General features: G+C 45.4%; 2 protein-coding genes across 4 annotated transcripts in view; one reads left to right on the top strand and one right to left on the bottom strand.

Annotated features, from left to right (window-relative positions):
- Positions 1 to 1,233: 1,233 nt before the first annotated feature.
- On the bottom strand, positions 1,234 to 17,135 carry MTNAP1 (mitochondrial nucleoid associated protein 1). Its single transcript, XM_060290408.2, has 6 exons — positions 17,073 to 17,135; positions 16,489 to 16,584; positions 13,211 to 14,691; positions 7,685 to 7,792; positions 7,013 to 7,120; positions 1,234 to 3,973 (listed from the first exon to the last, which is right to left on the bottom strand). Exons 3-6 carry the CDS (start codon positions 14,664 to 14,666, stop codon positions 3,909 to 3,911), a joined length of 1,737 nt encoding a protein of 578 aa, XP_060146391.1. The 5' UTR covers positions 14,667 to 14,691; positions 16,489 to 16,584; positions 17,073 to 17,135; the 3' UTR covers positions 1,234 to 3,908.
- A 334-nt stretch (positions 17,136 to 17,469) lies between these two features.
- The window catches only part of VCF1 (VCP nuclear cofactor family member 1), a 16,569-nt gene continuing 13,386 nt past the window's right edge, over positions 17,470 to 20,652 (top strand). For all 3 annotated transcript variants that reach the window (XR_009560471.1, XM_070044541.1, XM_030838079.2), the window contains exon 1: positions 17,470 to 17,715. Coding sequence is in view for 2 of the 3 variants with exons in the window: in XM_070044541.1 (XP_069900642.1) it covers positions 17,495 to 17,715 (221 nt within the window). In the remaining variant the exon portion in view is untranslated. The remainder of the gene's footprint in view (positions 17,716 to 20,652) is intronic.

Below are 20,652 nucleotides of genomic sequence, written 5' to 3'. Positions count from 1 at the left end.
AAACTGCAGAGGAACGAACACTTCCAAACTCATTCAATGAGGCCACAATCACCCTGATACTAACACCAGACAAAGATACCACAAAAAAAGAAAATTACAGGCCAATATCACTGATGAACACAGACGCAAAAATTCTCAACAAAGTACTAGCAAATTGACTCCAACAGTACATTAAAAGGATCATACACCATGATCAAGTGGCATTTATCCCAGGGATACAAGGATTTTTCAATATCTGCAAATCAATCAGTGTGAAACAGCACATTAACAAATTGAAGAATAAAATCCATATGATCACCCAATAGACGCAGAAATAGCTTTTGATAAAACGCAACATCCATTGACAATAAAAACTCTCCAGAAAATGGGCACAGAGGGAACCTACTTCAAGATAATAAAGGCCGTATATGACAAACCCACAGCTAACAGCACACTCAATGGCGAAAAGCTGAAAGCATTTCCTCTAAGATCAGGAACAAGGCAAGGATATCCACTCTTGCCACTTTCATTCAACATAGTTTTGAAAGTACTAGCCACTGCAATCAGAGTAGAAAAAGAAATGAATCCAATTTGGAAAAGAAGTAAAACTGTCACTGTTTGCAGATGACATGATATTATACACAGAAAATCCTAAAGACTCTAACAAAAAACTGCTAGAGCTCATGAATGAATTTGGTAAGCTTGCAGGATACAAAATTAATACACAGAAATCTGCATTTCTAAACACTAACGATGAAAGATCACAAAGAGAAATAAAGGAAACAATCGCATTTACCATCGTATCAAAAATAATATCGGGTTGGCCAGAAAGTTTGGTAAGATGTTACGGAAAAACCCAAACGAACTTTTTGGCCAACTAATAAAATACCTAGGGATAAACCTACCTAGGGAAGGAAAAAATCTGTACTCTGAAAACTAAAAGACACTGATGAAAGAAATCAAAGATGACACAACTGATGGAAATATATACCATGTTCTTACATTGGAAGAATCAATATTGTCAAAATGGGGCTTCCTTGGTGGCGCAGTGGTTGGGAGTCCACCTGCCGATGCAGGAGACACGGTCTGGGAAGATCCCACATGCTGCGGAGCAGCTGGGACCGTGGGCCATGGCCGTTGAGCCTGCGCTCCGCAACGGGAGAGGCCACAATGGTGAGAGACCCACGTCACACACACACACACACACACACACACACACACACACACACACACACACACACACACACAAATATTGTCAAAATGACTATACTACCCAAGGCAATCTACAGATTCAATGCAATCCCTATCAAATTACCAGTGGCATTTTTTGCAGAGCTAGAACAAAAAATTTTACAATTTATATGGAAACACAAAAGACCCCAAATAGCCAAAGCACAGAAGAGTAAAAGCAATTTTGAGAAAGAAAAACAGAGCTGGAAGAATCAGCTTCCCTGACTTCAGAGTATACTATAAAGCTATAGTCATCAAAACAGTATGGCACTGGCACAAAAGCAGAAAGATAGATCAATGGAACACGACAGAAAGCCCAGAAATAAACCCACGCACCCATGGTCAATTAATCTATGACAAAGGAGGCAAGAATATACAATGGAGAAGATCTCTTCAGTAAGTGGTGCTGGGAAAACTGGACAGCTACATATAAAAGAATGAAATTAGAACATTCTCTAACACCACACACAAAAATAAACTCAAAGTAGGTTAAAGACCTAAGTGTAAAACTGGATACTATAAAATTCCTAGAGGAAAACATAGGCAGAACACTCTTTGACATAAATTGCAGCAGTGTCTTTTTGGATCTGTCTTATAGAATAATGAAAATATAAACAAACAAATGGGACCTAATTAAACTTAAAAGTTTTTGCACAGCAAAGGAAACCATAAACAAGAAGACAACCTACAGAATGGGAGAAAATATTTGTAAATGATGCAACCAACAAGGGATTAATCTCCAAAATACACAAACAGCTCAATATCCAAAAAATAAACAACTCAATCAAAAAATGGGCAGAAGATCTAAATGGACATTTCTCCAAAGAACACATACAGATGGCCAAAGGCACATGAAAAATGCTCAACATGGCTAATTATTAGAGAAATGCAAATCGAAACTAGAATGAGGTATCACCTCACACTGGTCAGAATGGCCATCATCAAACTCTACAAATAATAAATGCTAGAGGGAATTCCGTGGAGGTCCAGTGGTTAGCACTCCATGCTTCCACTGCAGGGGGCCCAGGTTAGATCCCTGGTTGGGAAACTAAGATCCCACATGCCACGGGGCAGCTAAGCCCACGTACTCTAGAGCCTGTGTGCCACAAGTAGAGAGAAGCCCACACACCGCAACGAAAGATCCCCATGCCGCAACTAAGACGCGATGCAGCCAAAGAAACCCCAAAAACAAAAAGGATCAGTACAGATAAAGTAATTGTGAATCTATTAAGGTGTTGATTAAAAAATAAAAAGAATGTATTTTAAAAAATAAATGCTGGAGAGGGTGTGGAGAAAAGGGAACCCTCTTGCACTGTTGGTGGGAATGTAAATTGGTACAGCCACTATGGAGAACAGTATGGAGGTTCCTTAAAAAACTAAAAATAGAGCTACCATATGATCCTACAATCCCAATCCTGGGCATATATCTGGAGAAAACCATGATTTGAAAAGATACATGTACCCCAATGTTCACAGCAGTGCTATTTACAATAGTCAGGACATGGAAGCAACCTAAATGTCCATTGACAGAGGAATGGATAAAGAAGATATGGTACATATATACAATGGAATATTACTCAGCCATTAAAAAGAATGAAGTAGGGCTTGCCTGGTGGCGCAGTGGTTGAGAATCTGCCTGCCAATGCAGGGGACACGGATTCGAGCCCTGCTCTGGGAAGATCCCACATGCCACGGAGCAACTAGGCCCGTGAGCCACAGCTACTGAGCCTGCACGTTTGGAGCCTGTGCTCCGCAACGAGAGAGGCTGCGACAGTGAGAGGCCCGCACACCGCGATGAAGAGTGGCCCCCGCTCGCCGCTACTAGAGAAAGCCCTCGCACAGAAATGAAGACCCAACACAGCCAAAAAAATAAATAAATTTATAAAAAAAAAAAAAAAAGAAGAACGAAATAATGCCATTTGCAGCAACGTGGATGGACTTAGGAGATGATCATACTAAGTAAGCCAGACAAAGACAAATATATGATATTGCTTATATGGGGAATCTACAAAAAATAAATGATAGAAATGAACTTATATACGAAACAGAAAAAGACCCACAGACGTAGAAAACAAATTTATGGTTACCAAAGGGGAAAAGGGCGGGGGCAGGGAGGGATAAAGTAGGAGGTTGGGATTCACAGATACACACCACTCTATATAAAATAGATAATCAACAAGGACCTACTTGTAGCACAGGGAACTCTATTTGAAATTTTGTAATAAACTATAAGAGAAAGGTATCTGTAAAAGAATACGTATACATAAAAAGATAGATATATATGTATAACTGCATCACCATGCTGTACACCTGAAACTAACACAACATACCGGGCAATAAGCAGCAGATATCCCTTCAGGACTCATGGGTCATTAAGTAGTTCGTTTTTCTCATTAAGGAACTTATTTTCAGAGATGTAACGTATTCACTGTGACCTAACCGAGTTAAACCCTTTCATGATGTTTCAGCATTCTGATTGCAACAAGTGGCGCTAGTTTACTTACAGTCAGGGACAAAAATGATCCTGGTGACAACCCTGGGGGGCTGTGAGCTTACTCTTGCCGTCACCACTGCACTCACATGCTGTGGGGAGCTGAGGGGGCAACACTCAGGCACTTAGGTACTGAGTCCAGAAAGGCTTCTCCTCCTGAAACGCGTTTCCTAACTAAATACTTCGGAGCGGAGATCCCCAGTCCTCTTCATCCCTCCGACACAGGAGCCCGTGAGGTGTCCTGTCCATCTGGGGCAGGGCTTGGCACGCTTTCTGTAAAGGGCCAGAGAATAACCATTTTCAGCTTTGCAGGGTCTATGGTCTCTGTTGCAACAACTCAACTCTGCCACTGCAGTGTGGAAGCAGCCACAGCCATCACCTAACCAAAGACGCAGGGCTGTGTCCCACGGAGACTTTATTTACAAAAAATAGGCCACATGCTGGCTCGTGTCTGTGGGCTGTCGTGGTCTGCTGACCCCTGGGCTCAAGGGGATTGGGGAAGAGGACATAGCTGAGAGATCGTTCTCACCTACCTTTGTACCCTGAGCATTTCTGATCTAGAGTAAGGCAAAGGGGCAGGTGCAGGGAGACCCCTCCCTGACCGTGTCTCTTACAGGGCATTTACAAAGAAAGACCACAAAGCCTTTCCTAAAGGCAAGATACTGTTTTTGGAGTTCTGAAAATTCTGTCATATTAAACTAAAATAACTGCCTCTAGTATACTCTTCCTCAACCGTGAATTTTTCCTTATGGAGAATTCTAGCACACCTTTTCCTTAACCATAAGAATCTGATGCAGAATTAAATTACTCCCACTGGGGATAATTAGAGAGGCGGAGGGGGGGACAGGGGGCTGAAGAACAGAAAAGGGAGATACAGCAGAAGATAAGTCAGCATCGAGTTCTGGGAAGAGAGAAGGAAGAGGTGTGCAAATACATGAACGCTGGCCTTAGAACAGCACACCTGCTTTTTCATAGTTTTGAAGGAGCTGGGACAAAAGAGGGACTGAACACATGTATTTTGGCCTGAGGATATTACAAGCAAAGGGAAGATACAGACAGACCCATCAACTGATCGATAGGGGCATATTGCTATCTGATATGTAATCAACCTCTGATGTTGGAAAAGAGGCTGAAAACCGTTATCCACCTGTGAGATCTACATTACATTTCCCTGAAGCCTTTGTAAGTACCCAAGTTATTCTCTAGGGGCCAAAGCAGAAAATTAGAAAAATATGGAATATTCTGATGAGGGAAGAGACATAAAAACCCCACCAGCCAAAAACAACCCTAACAAAGTGGGAGGAATGTTTGAGTATTGCACTGAAATTCTTGGGAAGGGATAGGGGTGGAGTTCTGAAAAGCTTCCAAGAAGAGATGATAAGCAGAAACCATTTGCTCACTATTATACTCATTTAAGATGTGGAAAAGGTGATTTAGGCTTCTGTTTAGTGTGCTGCTTTAATTAGCTTAAAATATAACCTGCCAAGGAGTTTTCAGAGGCTCACCTGCAACTCTGAACCCACCCTCTGCTTTTATGTTTCTGACACCTGCCAAGATGTGGTCAAGGACCCAGAAGAGCCTAACCATTTCCAAGGGGAGGGGTCTGATGTGTGCTGATCTCCTGCCACTTCACATACTATTCTGTACCAGTATACACGAAGCCGAGTATCTAGTGGAGATGAACAGTAAAATGCCAAGATATAGAGAATAAGTTTAGAGAGAAAGATTTAAAATTGAGATATGAGATATTAGGAAATAGCTATTAAAAAATTTTAATGACGAACTCTGCCATCTTCTTGTCTCCTTGAATAACATCAGCCTTTATGATTAAACAAACTTAAGTTTTTTTCAGTAACTCTGTCACTTTTGAGAACAAGCCAAAAGAAATATCCAGACAGAACCAGATCTGTCCACATTAAAAAACTGGCTTCCTACAGAGTTGCTAGATTCCAGTAATTTTATTCTTTTCACGCTCTCCCCTGCCCCCAGTACGTTTCCATCGCACCGCAGCCATCTCCACTGTTCCTGCCTTGGAGCGCCAAAGCTTTCTTACGTGGTGTCCAGGTCAATGCTACTTACACCAGCGCTGCAGCTCTTACGATAAACAAAGATAAACACAAGGATCTAAGAGGCCATTCTGTTGACTGTTTCTACGTCTTGACTCTACAGATCATTCTGTTATATTTTTGTTTTATAAATTTAGAAGTAAAGTCTTAAGCAAAATGAGAAGTTTCTGTCTCACTTTCTTCAGTCTCAATTTAGAGATGTGAAAAATAACCTCAAGCATCACCTGAATGGTCTCCTTCAGGCGGGTAGAACTTTCAGGGAAGGCTTTTTCCCTGTGAAAGAAATGACTTGGGATTTTAGGCATCTCCGTTTATGCGGGGATGATCAGAAAGGAATTCCTCTTTCCCACCGATGGCCATGCATATTAGACAAGGGCCAGCAGCTATGCCCTGCTAGTCAGGATGCAAGAGTTTGGTGCAGACACATTCCCGCTGCTTGACCTGCGCCCTATGTACTGGTACTGAATTAGCCAACAAATCCAGTTAGAGTCAAATCTGACATTTTAGAAGCTTGTGAATTCTACTGGCCTCCAGTGTTAATGATTATCTTACACTTTTACACTGAAAATTTTCATCTGGAAAGCGTCTGGGTTTTTTTGTTTTTAAATTGTGGAAGAATACTGGGCTATTTCTGTTTTTCTTCTTTCATAAAACAATACTTTAAAAAATGAGCAAAAGTTATCTGGAACTAAAAGAGCAATGAAATCTAGGCATTTTCTTTCTGGTAAGATTTGGAGCAAGCTGAAACGCGTCACTAGAAAGGTGTTGTGCTTTTAATGTTAAAAGTGGAGTAAATAAAACAGCTCTAAGCCTTAAGACACACGGATGAGTGACAGCTGTATTTCGCTTCTCCTCCTCTCTTTTGGGGGATAAAGCTATTTGGTTTCAATCCTAAAAGGAAGCTCTTACATAGGAATTAAAAAGTCACCTTGGAGAAGAGCCCTGATCTTCTAACAGGCAAATAGCTTTAAGGAGAAAACACAAAGCTTTCCAGATCTCCAGTGACAATCTTAAATGGAGCATAACAGCAGTTATGTAAATTCTAGTCAAATCTTATAAAGGCCACTATAACCAAAACCCCCACTAAAAAAACCTCCAAAAGAACCCTCTCAGGCAACAGCTCATTCTCTAGGGCATGTCAGATAATGCAAAACTGAAAAACAAAAAAGCAGTTGGGAAAATCCCTTGGAGGTGCCTATAATGGGATGTGACCTGTAATTTAGGCTAAAAATAGAGAAAGGCTTACTCAGATGCTTGAAGCTCCAGCTACAACAAAGGACGAAGCACCCTGTGAAGAGCATCACGATGCCACCGACTCCTCTGTTCTGCACGGTGGTGCGACACCTGATCCAGCCTGTTCAAAGAGAAGCAGGTCTCACTGTTAGAGGCAAAGGCCCCTAGGGGCCCTTATCTGTGAGGGACTCAAGTTACCCGGTTAGCTTAGGCAAAGGAATTGCAAAGAATTTACATACCACTATATTGCACGTATGATGAAAAGGCTAAAACCCAAAGACCTTAATTTTAATAAATTTAAATTAGTCACTCTTATTTTGGGGAGTTTGGTTAAAGTCTTTCGTGGGGAGGAGATGAATACAGCTGGTCTAGTTGAGGTTGCGCCTTCCTGGCTTGGGGACAATCAACGTGGGGAAGGCAGAGACGGGAGGGCGGCAGAGAGGCAGGGTTAAGTCCTGAATAAATGAAAGCTGCTCGATAAGTGGTAGCTGCTATTATTAGCTTCGGTGCTTTTAATTACATGAGCCTCCCGGATGAAAACAGCCAGGCAGGAGAGCAGTAAGACTACAAGGGTGTCCTCTTCTCTTTCTCGAGCCTGCTGTAACAGCCATGGCTAAAGGAAGAGAAAGTTCTCCAAATGCCTGGAACCAGCAACAGAGCCCAGCAGTCGTGATTCCAGCCTCACCTGTTTGGACAGCTCCCAAGAGCCTCCTTAGAGAAAAGCTGGAGGTTGTGAGCCTGGCCGGGGCTTCCAAACTTCTTACCGCCGTCGAACTTCTTTCCAACAAAGGAACTAGGGTTCCAAACAGTCACTGTGATAACTCATTTAAATCCATCCTCTTCCCCAACACTTAGTGCCCAAGGTTCCCAGGGCGAGGCTGCAGGAAAGGTATATTCTAAGTAGGTGGATTAATGTCTGCCTTGGGCTGTGGCTAACTGGTAACCACTGAAGGTCAAAGCTGTCTATTCCACATCAAGAAAAGGTTCTTCGACAGACTAAGGGACCCTGGGGATCAGGACCTAGATCCATTTCCAATCCGATGAATATAGTGCCCAGATGATCCAGGGATACATACTTAATGAAATGAATCATTTATACTTCCTCTCACCTGCTAAACATCTTATTAGCAAAAAGTATGACTTTCTACTGTCACGTTAATTATTGCTACTTGTCACTACAACAGTCGACAAGCCAGCTCTATCAGCCCAGCCCAGCATGACTGCTGACCAGCACACTTCTTATTTATGTTCAATACATGAATAACTATAAAGCAGAACCAGAAAGGAGGGTTTAGGCTAGGTATTTACATTTTCCCTGCCCCTGTTATCTTCCATGTTTAATGACAGGCAGGGAATCTCTACTATTGCTGGTTCTCTGGTCTTGGTTTGGTTCACTAGGATAAAGGGTAAATTAAGCAAATATTTACAACGGGTTTAGCAGGTGTGGTAAAAGTTGCTGTGGATGTAAAAACACTACCCAAGGGCTTCCCTGGTGGCGCAGTGGTTAAGAATTCTCCTGCCAATACAGGGGACATGGGTTCGAGCCCTGGTCCAGGAGGATCCCACGTGCCGTGGAGCAACTAAGCCCGTGCGCCACAACTACTAAGCCTGCGCCCTAGAGCCCGCGAGCCACAACTAGTGAGCCTGCGCGCCTAGAGCCCGTGCTCCGCAACAAGAGAAGCCACTGCAATGAGAAGCCCGCATGCAGCAACGAAGACCCAACGCAGCCAATAAATAAATAAATACATTTAAAAAACAAAACAAAAAACCCCACCTCACACGGATACCCTACTGATGGAAATCCTGGTTTCACGTTAGAGAACAGCCTTTATTTAGCTGTTTCTTGGCCTTTAAAAACCCATGACCTATAAAGTTTTCTCACTTGACCTTCTGGTAACCCCGTCAGCCATATTTTGCTTTTTGTAATTACACAAAGTTTTTTTTTTTTTCCAAACCACCTTCTCCCCTGCCACAATTTGAGAGCAGCCCACTGCTGGGTCTGAGGCACCTGCGCCAGGGTCATCACCTCCAGGAGCAGTTCTCAAACCTGGCTGACCTTCAGTGACACCGAGGAAGCGTCTGAAAATACAATTCTGAGGCCTCGCTTCAGAATCAATCTCTGGGGATGATGCCTAGCAATCTTTACTCTTAAAAAAAAAAAATGACCACGTGAAACTGTTAACTGTCCAGATTTGGGAACCGAGGACCTAGATCTCTTACACTTTCAGCCCCAAAGCCAAGGCACCTGAATTCTGTAAAGGCCCAGCCAGCCCTCCCAGCTGAACGCTCTCAAGGCGACTGGGACTCTGAGAGGTTTCCTTTGAACGAAGTCCTCTATTGCTGAGAGCTCTCAGACCCTGGTACTTGTTGAGTCTCCTGAGATTTAAATCTTGGACTTCTAAAATGTACTTTCCCTCAGGCCAGGAAAACTTACTCCTTCTGGTAGTGAGGTCCACGAGAATCTTTCTCCCTGAAGCTCAAAAGATTGCGCCTAGCGCTGCCGAATTCCATGAGCCCCATCCCGACTCCTGATTAACTGCAGCCCAGCTAGGTGGCATCCTCAGAACCATCAGTCCGCCTCGGGATTTCCGAGCCTAGGCCCTCAAAACACAGCCATTTTTCATCGGCCGTGAGAGCTTCTGGTCCTACCTTGTTTCATCAAAATGAAGGCCCTAGGTGCCTTTCCAGCTGGTAGAATCACCTCACCTAAGTTTACTCAGGTACCTGATGCACGAGGACTAGCTGCATTTCCCCATGCAGGAAAGAAAACTGACGACATCCTGGAGCCCAACGGTCCAGTGCAAGAAACACTGCCCGGAAAACCTTGGCAAAGCCCATCAGATCACGTTAGAAACTGGATACTGGGCAAGTTACTCATCCTCTCTGAAACTCAGTTTCCTCGTCTGTAAAAGGGGATAATACCCATCTCCCAGAACTGGTATAAGATTCCTTAAGATAACTTAGGTAAACATGCAGGTATCACACCTGATATATAGTTAACTTAGTAACTCTTAGCTCACTGGCCCTGCCTTTAAGTATCAAAGGGATGAGTTGGTTTCCTGAGATAGAGGAGTGGCCCATCAAAGGTTTTGCCTGAGTAAGGGCACACATAGCCCAAGCTCTTCTGCAATGACTGCTGGGAGGTCAGTCTGACCCTGCAGTCACTGGGGACAGTCACTGCCAGGTGAAGGTACAAAGCTGAGGAGCCACACTGCTTTTTTATCCTTGTAGACTTGACGGCCTTGAAGTCCCTGGCCAACTAAGGAATCAGGTCTTGACCTTAACTGAGATCCTAGGGTCTCCTCTAGTGTCTCCTGTTCATTTGGTAGCAGCATCCCAGTCTGGCCGTTAATGGTGGAGCCAACTTCCAACCGTTTTTCAGTTTACAACAGAACTAGAGGCACAGTGATGGCTACACGTTCCCCGATACAGGAACCCAAACTAATCACACATTACAGACTGTGACCAATAAAAGAGAACAAAATCGCTTCTAGCCACTATCCTGGAAGAACTTACTATTAAAGGAAAACTTGTATTGTTCCCCCATATTCAATTTCACAAGCCTATTGATTTAGTAACATGGGTTACTGTTATCTCTTACCTTATTATTACTGTAATCTTGGGACCTATTAAAGGGAGTGTTACTAATAACTTAAATCAACCGTGATATTGACCACTAACTGCCCTAAAGTAAGCCTGAGGCTGAGTTTAAAGACCATGGATGTACAAGCCAGACGGACCTGGATTTGAATCCCGACTGCCGCTTACTGGTGAACGTGGGCAAGTCACTGAGCCCGCTGAGGCTCAGACTCCTCGCCCACAACAGAGGGCAGTCTTTGGCAGTGACAGCCCCTCAGAACCCTCAGGAGGATTAAAGGAGATAATTACATCAGGCATCTCGCACAACGACCAGAAACCGCCATCACCTGATAAACATTCTTAGTTCCCTCCCTTTTCCCACTAAAATGAACTCACCTTCGCACTACAGAGGGTAGGACAGAATACAAAGAAGCCCTTCTACAAGCTAGAGATTTGCTATGGGCTGTGTGTGTTTATGCCACTGAAAACCACAGAGAAGCTCGCAGATATAAACAACACCTGTGTGTCTAGCTGTGGCGCATTTTCTACAACATGGTTGAGTGAAAGCTTTAAACTAGGCCTCAGGAAACGGGGTTCTACTTGCACCTCTACCACTTACTGGCATCACCACCTTGGACAAATCACTTATCCCCTGTGCCTGTTTCATCACCTGCAAAACAGAGAGAAAAGCACTCTGCCCACATCTCAGAGTGGTGAGGCCAAAATCAGAAGATAGGTGAAGCACCCTGAAAACCACAAAGCAACACAAATGTGAGTATATTAATTCTATGTTAAGATGGAGTAGGGACTTGATACTACAACTTTGTAAAGACAGTGAAGATGTTAGACCTGTTCGTAGAAAACCCAGTTAACCAGAGGCAGCTGAAGGAAACGTAGCTTTAAGCTAGCAACCCTCTTAATACACGTCCATTTTGAAACCTTTAGAAAGGGATAATTAAAATACAGAAGAAAATGCTTGGGCTTCCCTGGAGGCGCAGTGGTTGAGAGTCCGCCTGCCGATGCAGGGGACACGGGTTCGTGCCCCGGTCCGGGAAGATCCCACATGCCGCGGAGCGGCTGGGCCCGTGAGCCATGGCCGCTAAGCCTGTGCGTCCGGAGCCTGTGCTCTGCAACGGGAGAGGCCACAACAGTGAGAGGCTTGCGTACCGCAAAAAAAAAAAAAAAAAATGCTTTCCACAACAGCCAAACTGGGGCTTAGTGAATATGTGAGCATTCACAAAAAAAACATAGTAGAGGGGAAAAATGTATCCTTTAGGAAGGGATAATACAAGCTTTTCTGCTGCAAGCCTATTCTGAGTGGCTTTGTGTCTCCTGTCAAAATAACCCGAAAGCACCAAAGAACACTAGGCAAGAAAGAGATGGAAAAAAAAAAAAAGAAAAACAAAAAGAAAGAGATGGATGCTACTGTGACCACGCCTAACCACGCCCCTAGAGAACCCAAACAAAAAGAAGTAATCCAAAGCTTCTGGGGAGGAAAATGGAGACACTCTATGTTCCGTAACTAGAGAAGCAGTTCAGTAACTAAAGGTGAGAGCAGAAAAAAGCAAGGGCACTGAGGGGGCCGTAGGGAAGCTCTTGGCTCCTACCCGGGCCCCCGTCCTGCCCACTGCTGAACCCATTCCAGGCACCAGCAAGGAGCATCCAGGGAGCTTCGAAGAGACAGACTCACAATCCAATCAGTCTTGATGCCCAGCCTCTCTCCCCCAATCCTTCTTACCTAATCTCTCGTGTCTTGAGGCTCCATCTTTGGTCCTATTCTCTGCAGCCTAACTTCTCCAGGGCATGGATTTCTGCTCCCTCTTGGCTACACCCTCTGCTCCTGATCTTCACTGGCTCATCCCTGAGGCCCCACTTCCACCTGCCTTGACTGCCACCCCAGCCTGCCCCCAAAGACAAGAACCCCATCTGCTCTTCCCTTCTGTGCTACTCTATTTATTATTATTTTTTTTTGCAGTACGCGGGCCTCTCACTGTTGTGGCCTCTCCCGTTGCGGAGCACAGGCTCTGGACGCACAGGCTCAGCAGCCATGGCTCACAGGACCAGCCGCTCCGCGGTATGTGGGATCTTCCTGGACCGGGGCACGAACCCACGTCCCCTGCATCAGCAGGCGGACTCTCAACCACTGCGCCACCAGGGAAGCCCCCTTCTGTGCTACTCTAAACTGCTAGATGCTGCATCTGACCACACGTCTGGGACCTATTTTCTGCCTGACCTGGTCCTGACTGAAATCCGAGCACGGCGCTTGTTCTGTTTAGGCAGACCCTGAAGTCTTCCTGTTTTTCCCGAGTCTCTTCAGCTTGAATACCCACCCAATTTCTAGAAGAGGCCATGCCTCTTCCAAATGTAGGCGGTCAACTGCTATCAGCATCACCGGCCAGCCTGTCGTAGTCCAACCCTCACCTCTCGGTGGAGGGGAAGGGAGAGTGATAAACTACTGTTATTACTGACGCCTGGGAGCAAGAAGCCACGTTCTGAGGACACTCACAAGTGCAGCGCACTGGAGTGCCCAGGTACGAGGAAGGTCAAGTGAGCGAGAATGTGGGCGTCCTGAACCTCACGGATTCAGAAGGCACAGAGCTGTCTGGATGAGCTTGGACAGGAGCGTGCTTACCTTGGGAGCAGCTTCCCCCCTGGGTACTGATGAGCGCAGGCTTCTGGGCCAATGTGCCCCAATGCTGAGGCTTCCCTGGCAACACCCCGAGTCCAAGATAACCCGGATAGAGCTCTGGAAACCACTCCAGCCCCAGGGAGCTGGATAGAGTCTTTCTGTCGGTGGCACCGATCTGACCTGTGAAGGGGCCTTTAGAAGCGTGATGATGGGTTGAATGTGCAGAATGCTGGCCCCTGGGGTGTGATGCTGGTGGCCGACGGCCCGACTTGGGTGTCAGAGAAGCTTGTTCCTCGCTCTTTGTCAACGCCTTCATAGCATGGACTTGATTACGGCTGCAGGCTTCTGCCTTCTCTTCTTGGAGAAATTTCATAGCCAGAGAGGCAAGACTTTGATTACGTGACTGTGATACAGAGAGAAGCTCACTGCAATTTGTCCCCGTTGGCGTGAGCAACTCTAAATTGGGGCCTTCACCTCGAGATTTCCTCTCCATGACTGAATCATCGCTCACGGCAGCCCACTCCTGCATTTCTGTTGCAAATGCGCTTTTCTCTGCATTTCCTTGGCTCCCACATGCCTCTGCTCCAAGGTCAAGTCCTTTTCCCTGGTTCTCCTTGACCTGGACTTTACCTAACGGGCTAACTTTAAAAGCTGCAATTTGTGATTCTGTGTTCTTTTCCCAAGTCCCAGAGTCTCTAGTAGAGACTCCCAAGAGGTGATCCCCGGCCTTGGAATCTCTCTCACTGCTTGATGATGTGCTTACCCTTTCAACCCCGTAATTGAGATTCGTGGGAGAACTGTGATAATCGCCCAGAGGCATATCTAGTAATTTTATGAGAAGGTTCTGTCTTGGGGCATCCACTCTGTCCAATCTTAAATCAGCAGAAGTGGCTTGTACATCATTAGGGAAGGCCGAAGAATATTTCCTATCTTGATTTGACAGAGAAGGTTCCATTGGGCCAAGAGCTAAAGAAGCTTCAGTCTCTGAAGGGTTATTTCTACTTTCCCCTGATTTAGACAAGTCTTCGGCAAGCTCTTTTTTAGGAGTGGTGTTTTCTGATGCAGAAAACTGAGCTGTAGTTTCTCCCTGGGAAGTAATCTTCTGTTCAGTATTTTTTAGCATTTTGAGGGAGGGTTGAATTTGATTCTTAAAGTCTTTATCAGCCTTTGTATTACTTGTTTTTTCCAAACCAACAGATAGTCGTGGAGAGGACTTAACTGTCTGTTGTTCTGATCTGTCCCCTTTCAGTTCAGGATTTCTTTTCTTACTATCTGTCCCTAACACTTTCTCTTTTGCTTTAACTGAGTCTCTGATTGGCCCTTTGATTTTTTTAGCACGTGCGAGGGTAGCCGGCTTGGACTGACAAACAGCAGGCACAGCTGGTCCTATCATCTTACAGTACGGAAGATGGGATTTTAATCGTTTAAATGGCTTCTTACAGTAAGGACACACTTCCATTCTGGGTGGAATAGCTCTCCTATTCCTGAAAAAGAGAAATGTGAGGTTACGGGGAGCACACAATCCATACAGTAAATACTAATACTTTATTTAGGTGTTGTAGCTTTTAAATTCATTTGAAAGAAGCTAGGTTGAAGGACGTTTTAAAAAATTTCTTTTGACCCATTCTTTTTCTTCCACAGGTAGAAAACAGACATAGTTGGATTTTAAGATCAATATTCCTGGCTCCATTTCTGCTTGGTATTTCACACTTCTTAAAGTCTCTTAGGAATCAGTCATTACAAAAGACAACCAAAGAGGTTTTTCAACATCCCTAACTAGGAGGTGAGCCGGACCAAAAAACTTAAGTCTAGTGAATTAATGCTTAGTGGAAGGAAGAGATGTCCAGAATGCCAATCAGATAAAATGCCAATAAAATGTTTGCTATTTAACATTGTAGCAAGTCAACTGGATAGCACATGAGTATAAAGAAACTGTTATAAACCCTTAAACACGTCATTCAAGGGAAGAATGGTGAAGAGTGAAAAACTCACGCTGGGATTCCAAGGTGGCTTAGACTAGTATTTCCAGAGTGATATACAGAAGATCCACTGGGGCAAGAAGAAAATATTAGAGCTTCTATTGTCTAAGCATGAAAAACGAAATGCTACTGACATTTAACGCATTAGTAATAAGCATATATGCATACACATACACAGAAATACAGTGAATGCACAAATAATACATAAGTGGAGGTGACATGGGCCCCCATTTTTTACTTGCAGTATGTAGTACAATGGATTAATGACAAATTTGTCTAGTTTGACACTTTTGTGAAATTTATGCCACATAAAAACATTTAAAAAACTTTACACCATGTACCACTGCTGCCTCTATTATTCTCTCCAGTCAGGAAAAGGAAGTATTTCATTCCAAAGCTCAGATGAGTTAATTCTGTTTACACTTCTTATTCTATCAAGTTCCAGAGGGCAGGGAACAGGTGGACCCTGTGCACAGCTGTATTCTCAGAACCGAGCACTGGGTCTGGCCCTGGCCAATCCGTCAGACCAACCGACCCACCTTATCTTACATGAAGTCACGCAAAAACACACCAACAAAAAAACTCACAAAAAACAAAACCGTCTTCTGCCAATAGACTTTACAGCAACTATTCTTACTTTGGAGGTACCCCTTTGACAATATAATAAAAGTTAGGGACTGTTTATTTCCAAAAATACACACAACGGAAGCCAGTCCAAGGGCCTTAGGCTAACGACTTTAGAAGAGACCTGTTAGAGGCATGTGCTTCCACACCGTGCCATCCTCACGCTTAATCCTACTGAGATCTTTCCCGCACCCTTGAACAGTAACGTCTCACCATGGATGCCTTAATGTTACCGAGTTCAAGCTCACCCGCTCACCGCAGGACAGGCCAATAAACCGAGAGATGCGTTCTTGGGGCGAGGACTAGGGAATTTGTTTCAAGAGCTGCGGCAGACTGAGATGGGGGACTCGCGTCCCAAAGAACCATCTTGCCTGAGTTAGAATTCAGGCATCCTTTATACTAAAAGGGAAGGGAGTAAAGCCGAACATTTCCTGGAGTTCCCATCAGCCTCCGGAGGGGTGTGTTAATTTCTTCCTTCCTGCAGTGATTCACAGGTGGGCCTGGTCAGGCTGTTTCCTCTGAGCTAAACAAAGGTATTTTAGCTTCATGCTCATGACCTGGGAGGCAGGGTTCCCAGAGATGGGCCATTAGGTGTAATTTAAGCTTACAGGCAACATCCATTTAGTGATTAACTTGTAAGAGAATACAAAGGTTCTTCCCTATTAAATGCTTTCTTACCAAATCTTTTCTAGAAAGATACTGATTTTGCGGTTGTTTCTCCTGGATGAGCAGGCCTCGCTCTCCGTTCTCCAGTTGCGATTTTAATGTCGGCCTCTGAAAAACACAATCAGGGAAGTCACTCGACAGCACATACAATGAATAAATGCGGCAAAGTGCTGGGGCAAATTCAAATAACCGAGTCACCTGTAGGGAGGGCAGTGCTACCTCGGTGTTCCAGAAAGCAGACTTGACCACCCTCCTGGGCACAGGGCGGACCTCAAAGTTAGGATAATCTTCGCCCGCCGCTCCTGCGCTCTCCAGCGGACTTCCCCGCCCCCAGCAGTACTATCTAGCATACCCCCCTGCCCGTAACGTTTTCAGGAAAGCAGTCCTGCTGCTTCCTGGTTGGGGCCTCCCCGCAGCCCCGCAGCCCCCCAGCCCCAGGCGCCGGAGCCGCTGGGGCGCCTAAGGGGGCGGAACCTTCGGCTTCAGGAAGCCCTCCCCCCACTCTCCTCTTGTCGCCACATTCGTCCCCAGACCGACGGCGGAGGCCCTAGGAAACATCCCCGCCCGTGGAAACTCCCCCCACGGCAGCACCTTACCTCGCAAGACAGATAAGACCACGAAGCCCCGCGCCAGGCCCCCACCCCCACCCGCCCCCAGCGCAGCCCACGCGCCGCTTCCCAACTCTCAGTCCTGGGACCCGGGGCAGGCCGTCCGCACCACTGCCTGATGCTTCTCAGCTATTTAAAAAAAATTGTGACCTCACAGGGATTTAACTCAAATACTTGTATCATATTATTCTGATATAGTTTAATTTAATTTAAACCTGGCTTGACTCTTAAGGTATCCCCGCTCGGCTGCGAACAGGCGAAAGCTCGGGCGACCTCTAACGAGGTCCTCTCTCCCAGAAGCTCCTGGTTGCTCCGAGCCCGCCTTTTCCTGTGGGCGGGGTTACCGGTCGGCGCGGCCGGGGTCGCACCACTGCGCAGCCGCGGGTGGGCGGTACCACGGCGGCTGCGACATGGGGGGGCGCGGATCAGACGCCGGAAGTAGAGGTGGTACGGGTCCCACAGAGGGGTACTCATCGCCGGCCGCTTCCACCGGAGCCGCGGTGAGAGCCAAGGCCCGAGGGTGTGGGCGTGGCGGCCGCCGGAACACAACACCCTCTGTTTTCTCTCTTCGCGGAGCTGCGCCGCGTCGCTCGCCTCCATCAGCTAACATGAGCGAGCGCCTCCGCCCCAGGTGAGACCGCAGGGGACCCTCTTCCTTTCCAGCCCCTCGCCGGTTGCTGTGTCTTGGCGGTTGGAGCCGAGGGGGCGCGTGACGCGGGGTCCGAGCAAGCGTGGGCCCGGCAGGTCTCCATCTGGGTGCTTTGCAGTCCGGGGGAGGAGGGGAGCGGGATGCGCGGGTGATCGGGTACCTGGTCCCTGGGGGCGCTGAAGCAGTGACTCCCCAGGGCCCAGGTTTCTCTCGACCCTATCTTTTCCCCCCATCTTTCCCTATTTGGAATGAAGTCTGATCGGTCCCGGAAGAGAGACGATGGCCCTAAAGCTTCCCTGTCCTAAATTTAGGAGGGTAGGGGGATGGGAGGAATGTCTGATCTTCGAGAGGAGCCCCTAGGGCGTCTGTGAGAGGATGGGGCGGGGAGCTGGTCTCCCCAAGGTCAGAAAGAAGGCTTGGGCTTAACCCCGCAGCAGGAAAGGGTTAGGTTAGACCGAAGAACTTGTGTCCTGGGCGGTTGTGAACACAGAAGGGCCGAGGACCCAAAGTGGCTTGTGGATTGATTCTCTCTCGGCTGTAGCATTAAGAACAGGCAGGATTCTAAACTGTTGGGGTGCGGAGCCGTTTGACTCGGAAGGCGGGAGGTAGGATTATATCGTGATGCACTACTTTTTCTCCGAGCCTAGGCCCCGGTCTTAATTTAGGGGGTGTTATGATTCCTTGACACGGACGGAGGACAGTCCGGACCAAGCTGCGAGTTTTCTTTTTCTTTTTTTCCCCTTATTTCCCCCTGTAAACAGGTGGGGAGGGGAAAGTTGGGATTGTACCCCAGAATGAAGAGGATCGGCTTTATTCGAAATTAGAAAAATCCCTCATCCTGGAGTTTGAACTGAAAACTGTAGATCAGCAAGTTCAGTCTTTCATATTTGTGATGAGGAAAGAGATTTAGAGAGCGCAGTGGGTCTTTCTAGGTTCACCGCTCTTTTCCTTTATTCTGTAAAATCTCAGTGAGGCTTAAGTGAATAAGATAGGATTGCCTTGGTAGATTATGCTGGATCTTTTCTTGTCTTTCTGTGTTTCCATTGGCTTTGAATGTAATTGACCGTCTTTCCACAAGGACCCTACTCTGGAGCATGGTAAATTCATGGCATTGAGATTCTAGTAAGCACCCTGAAGTTATTTGGGCCAATAGCGAAAATCTGGGGTTCTCCAAACTTCTGCATATTGACTTGGGTCATGCAGTGAGTGGGGCATAAAGCCTCTATTTGTATATTAAAGAAGAGTGGACTAAATTTGAAATTAGGGGCCAGGTGTACCAACTTGCTACTGGAATTAGTCACAGGAGCCTTAGGTACAGTAAGCCTGATCTAACTGCCATTTTTTTCCTTCCCAAACCCAGTTCGTACTTCCAGTAGTCCCTTGGGGTGTCTCACATATCTGAAAAAGTCGAAATATTTCTTAGCAAAATATTTCTTTTATTCTGTGCTATATACACGGGTAATCTGAATGTGTTTATACTAGTAACAGATTTTTTTTATCTAGTTCACACAATCTCAACATGGTAACTTCTTTACTATAAAATAAGTCATTTGATTTGGCAGGGTTTTCTCTGCACCCGTGTGTCGTGGAGTATGATGGACCAGCTCCAGCTGTCTTAGCATCTCCAAGTCAGTTCTGGTCTCTGGATCTGTTTCCTCAACTTTAAGATGAAGGGTTGGTCTAAGACGGTGGTTTTTCAAACTGCAAGAGGGGTGGGTTTGTGGGAAGGGAGGCTTCTACTTTAAAACAGATCCTTTATCTCTTATGGAAATAGAGGGTTTTTTTTTTTTTTTGGTAGGACGTAAGAGTTCTGTTACTTTTTTAAAAAAAAATTGAAAACCACTAGTTTCCGTACTCTAGGATTTCTTCTATGCTTGATCTCTAGGAGATGACAGGAAGATTGGAGAGAAATGAAATAAGGAAAAGTGATGTATTTCTGCCATCCTTAAAAGTAACAGGTGCTAAACAATAATCTGTAACTAGATGGCTAGGGAGAATGTAATCAGTTATAGGGTGGCTGCTCAAATTATAACCTGGTCTATGGCATTAATGTTAAAAGTTACAATCTGACTGATTGTGTGGAGGGGGTTAAGCATGAAGCTGTAGTTTTGACAATTATTAGTGATGTTGTTGAAAGAGAAATGTTTCAAGGGTGAAATCTGCAAAGAGCTTAGAAAAAGGAGAATGAAGAAGAGGTAGGGCTCCTCCTTAATCTAGTGCCGCACAAAGAAGAGGACTCCCAGGGGGCCAAAGAGATGATTCTGGTACCTGGAGAAATCAACTGATTATGAGGCAGGGATATTTCATGAGACTTTCCCAGAGTTTAATTGAAATCTTCAAAACCAGCCTATCCTCTTGACATTCGTAGTCTTGTCGCTAGAAAGATGTATCTTATCTCCCATTATAAAAGAGGAAATTGGAACGTTTTGGTCAGGTTCTTGAGTTTGGTTAGAGTGACTCAGCAGCCCAGGCACAATCAGCTGTTGGCATACTGATAAAGGAGGAGTTTGGGGACCAACACGCTGTCATTTGAGGAGTTTCTCTTTGCGCGTCAGCTGGCCTTCCATCAGAAGGTGTGCTTTGTAAGTGGTCGTATTAGAACGAACGTAGCAATTTCTTGGTTCAAGTAGCACATCCATTTAATGATGATTAAAACCTGATATTTATCTAGTTTTTAACCTCCAGTACTTCAGGATAAGATCTAATCCCCTGAGAGAAAGATAAGGAGATCTTATTTTATAAACAACTGAGTCTTAGAATGAGGTAAATGGTGTAGCCCTCTGCAGGTTGGTTAATGCTTTATCAAAACCACACACCCATTATTTATCACTCCAAGCCTAAACTATCCATACTCGTTCATTAACAATGTTAGATGTATTCAGAAGTACAGAGGATTGAGCTTGGGGTGATAACTTAAAT

This window comes from Globicephala melas, chromosome 20 (genome assembly GCF_963455315.2).
Source record: "Globicephala melas chromosome 20, mGloMel1.2, whole genome shotgun sequence".
NCBI lineage: Eukaryota > Metazoa > Chordata > Mammalia > Artiodactyla > Delphinidae > Globicephala > Globicephala melas.
The sequence above is the reverse complement of the archived record's forward strand: the minus strand, read 5'-3'. Positions and strand labels throughout refer to the sequence as shown.

Excerpts from the sequence above, each read along its gene's own strand:
- MTNAP1 (XM_060290408.2), bottom strand. The coding sequence starts at position 14,666 with ATGGAAGTGTGTCCTTACTGTAAGAAGCCATTTAAACGATTAAAATCC. Across the intron at positions 7,793-13,210 it reads GGGGGGAAGCTGCTCCCAAG|TTCCTTTGTTGGAAAGAAGT; the intron begins GTAAGCACGCTC and ends TTGGAACCCTAG. Across the intron at positions 7,121-7,684 it reads CTTGGGAGCTGTCCAAACAG|GCTGGATCAGGTGTCGCACC; the intron begins GTGAGGCTGGAA and ends CTCTTTGAACAG.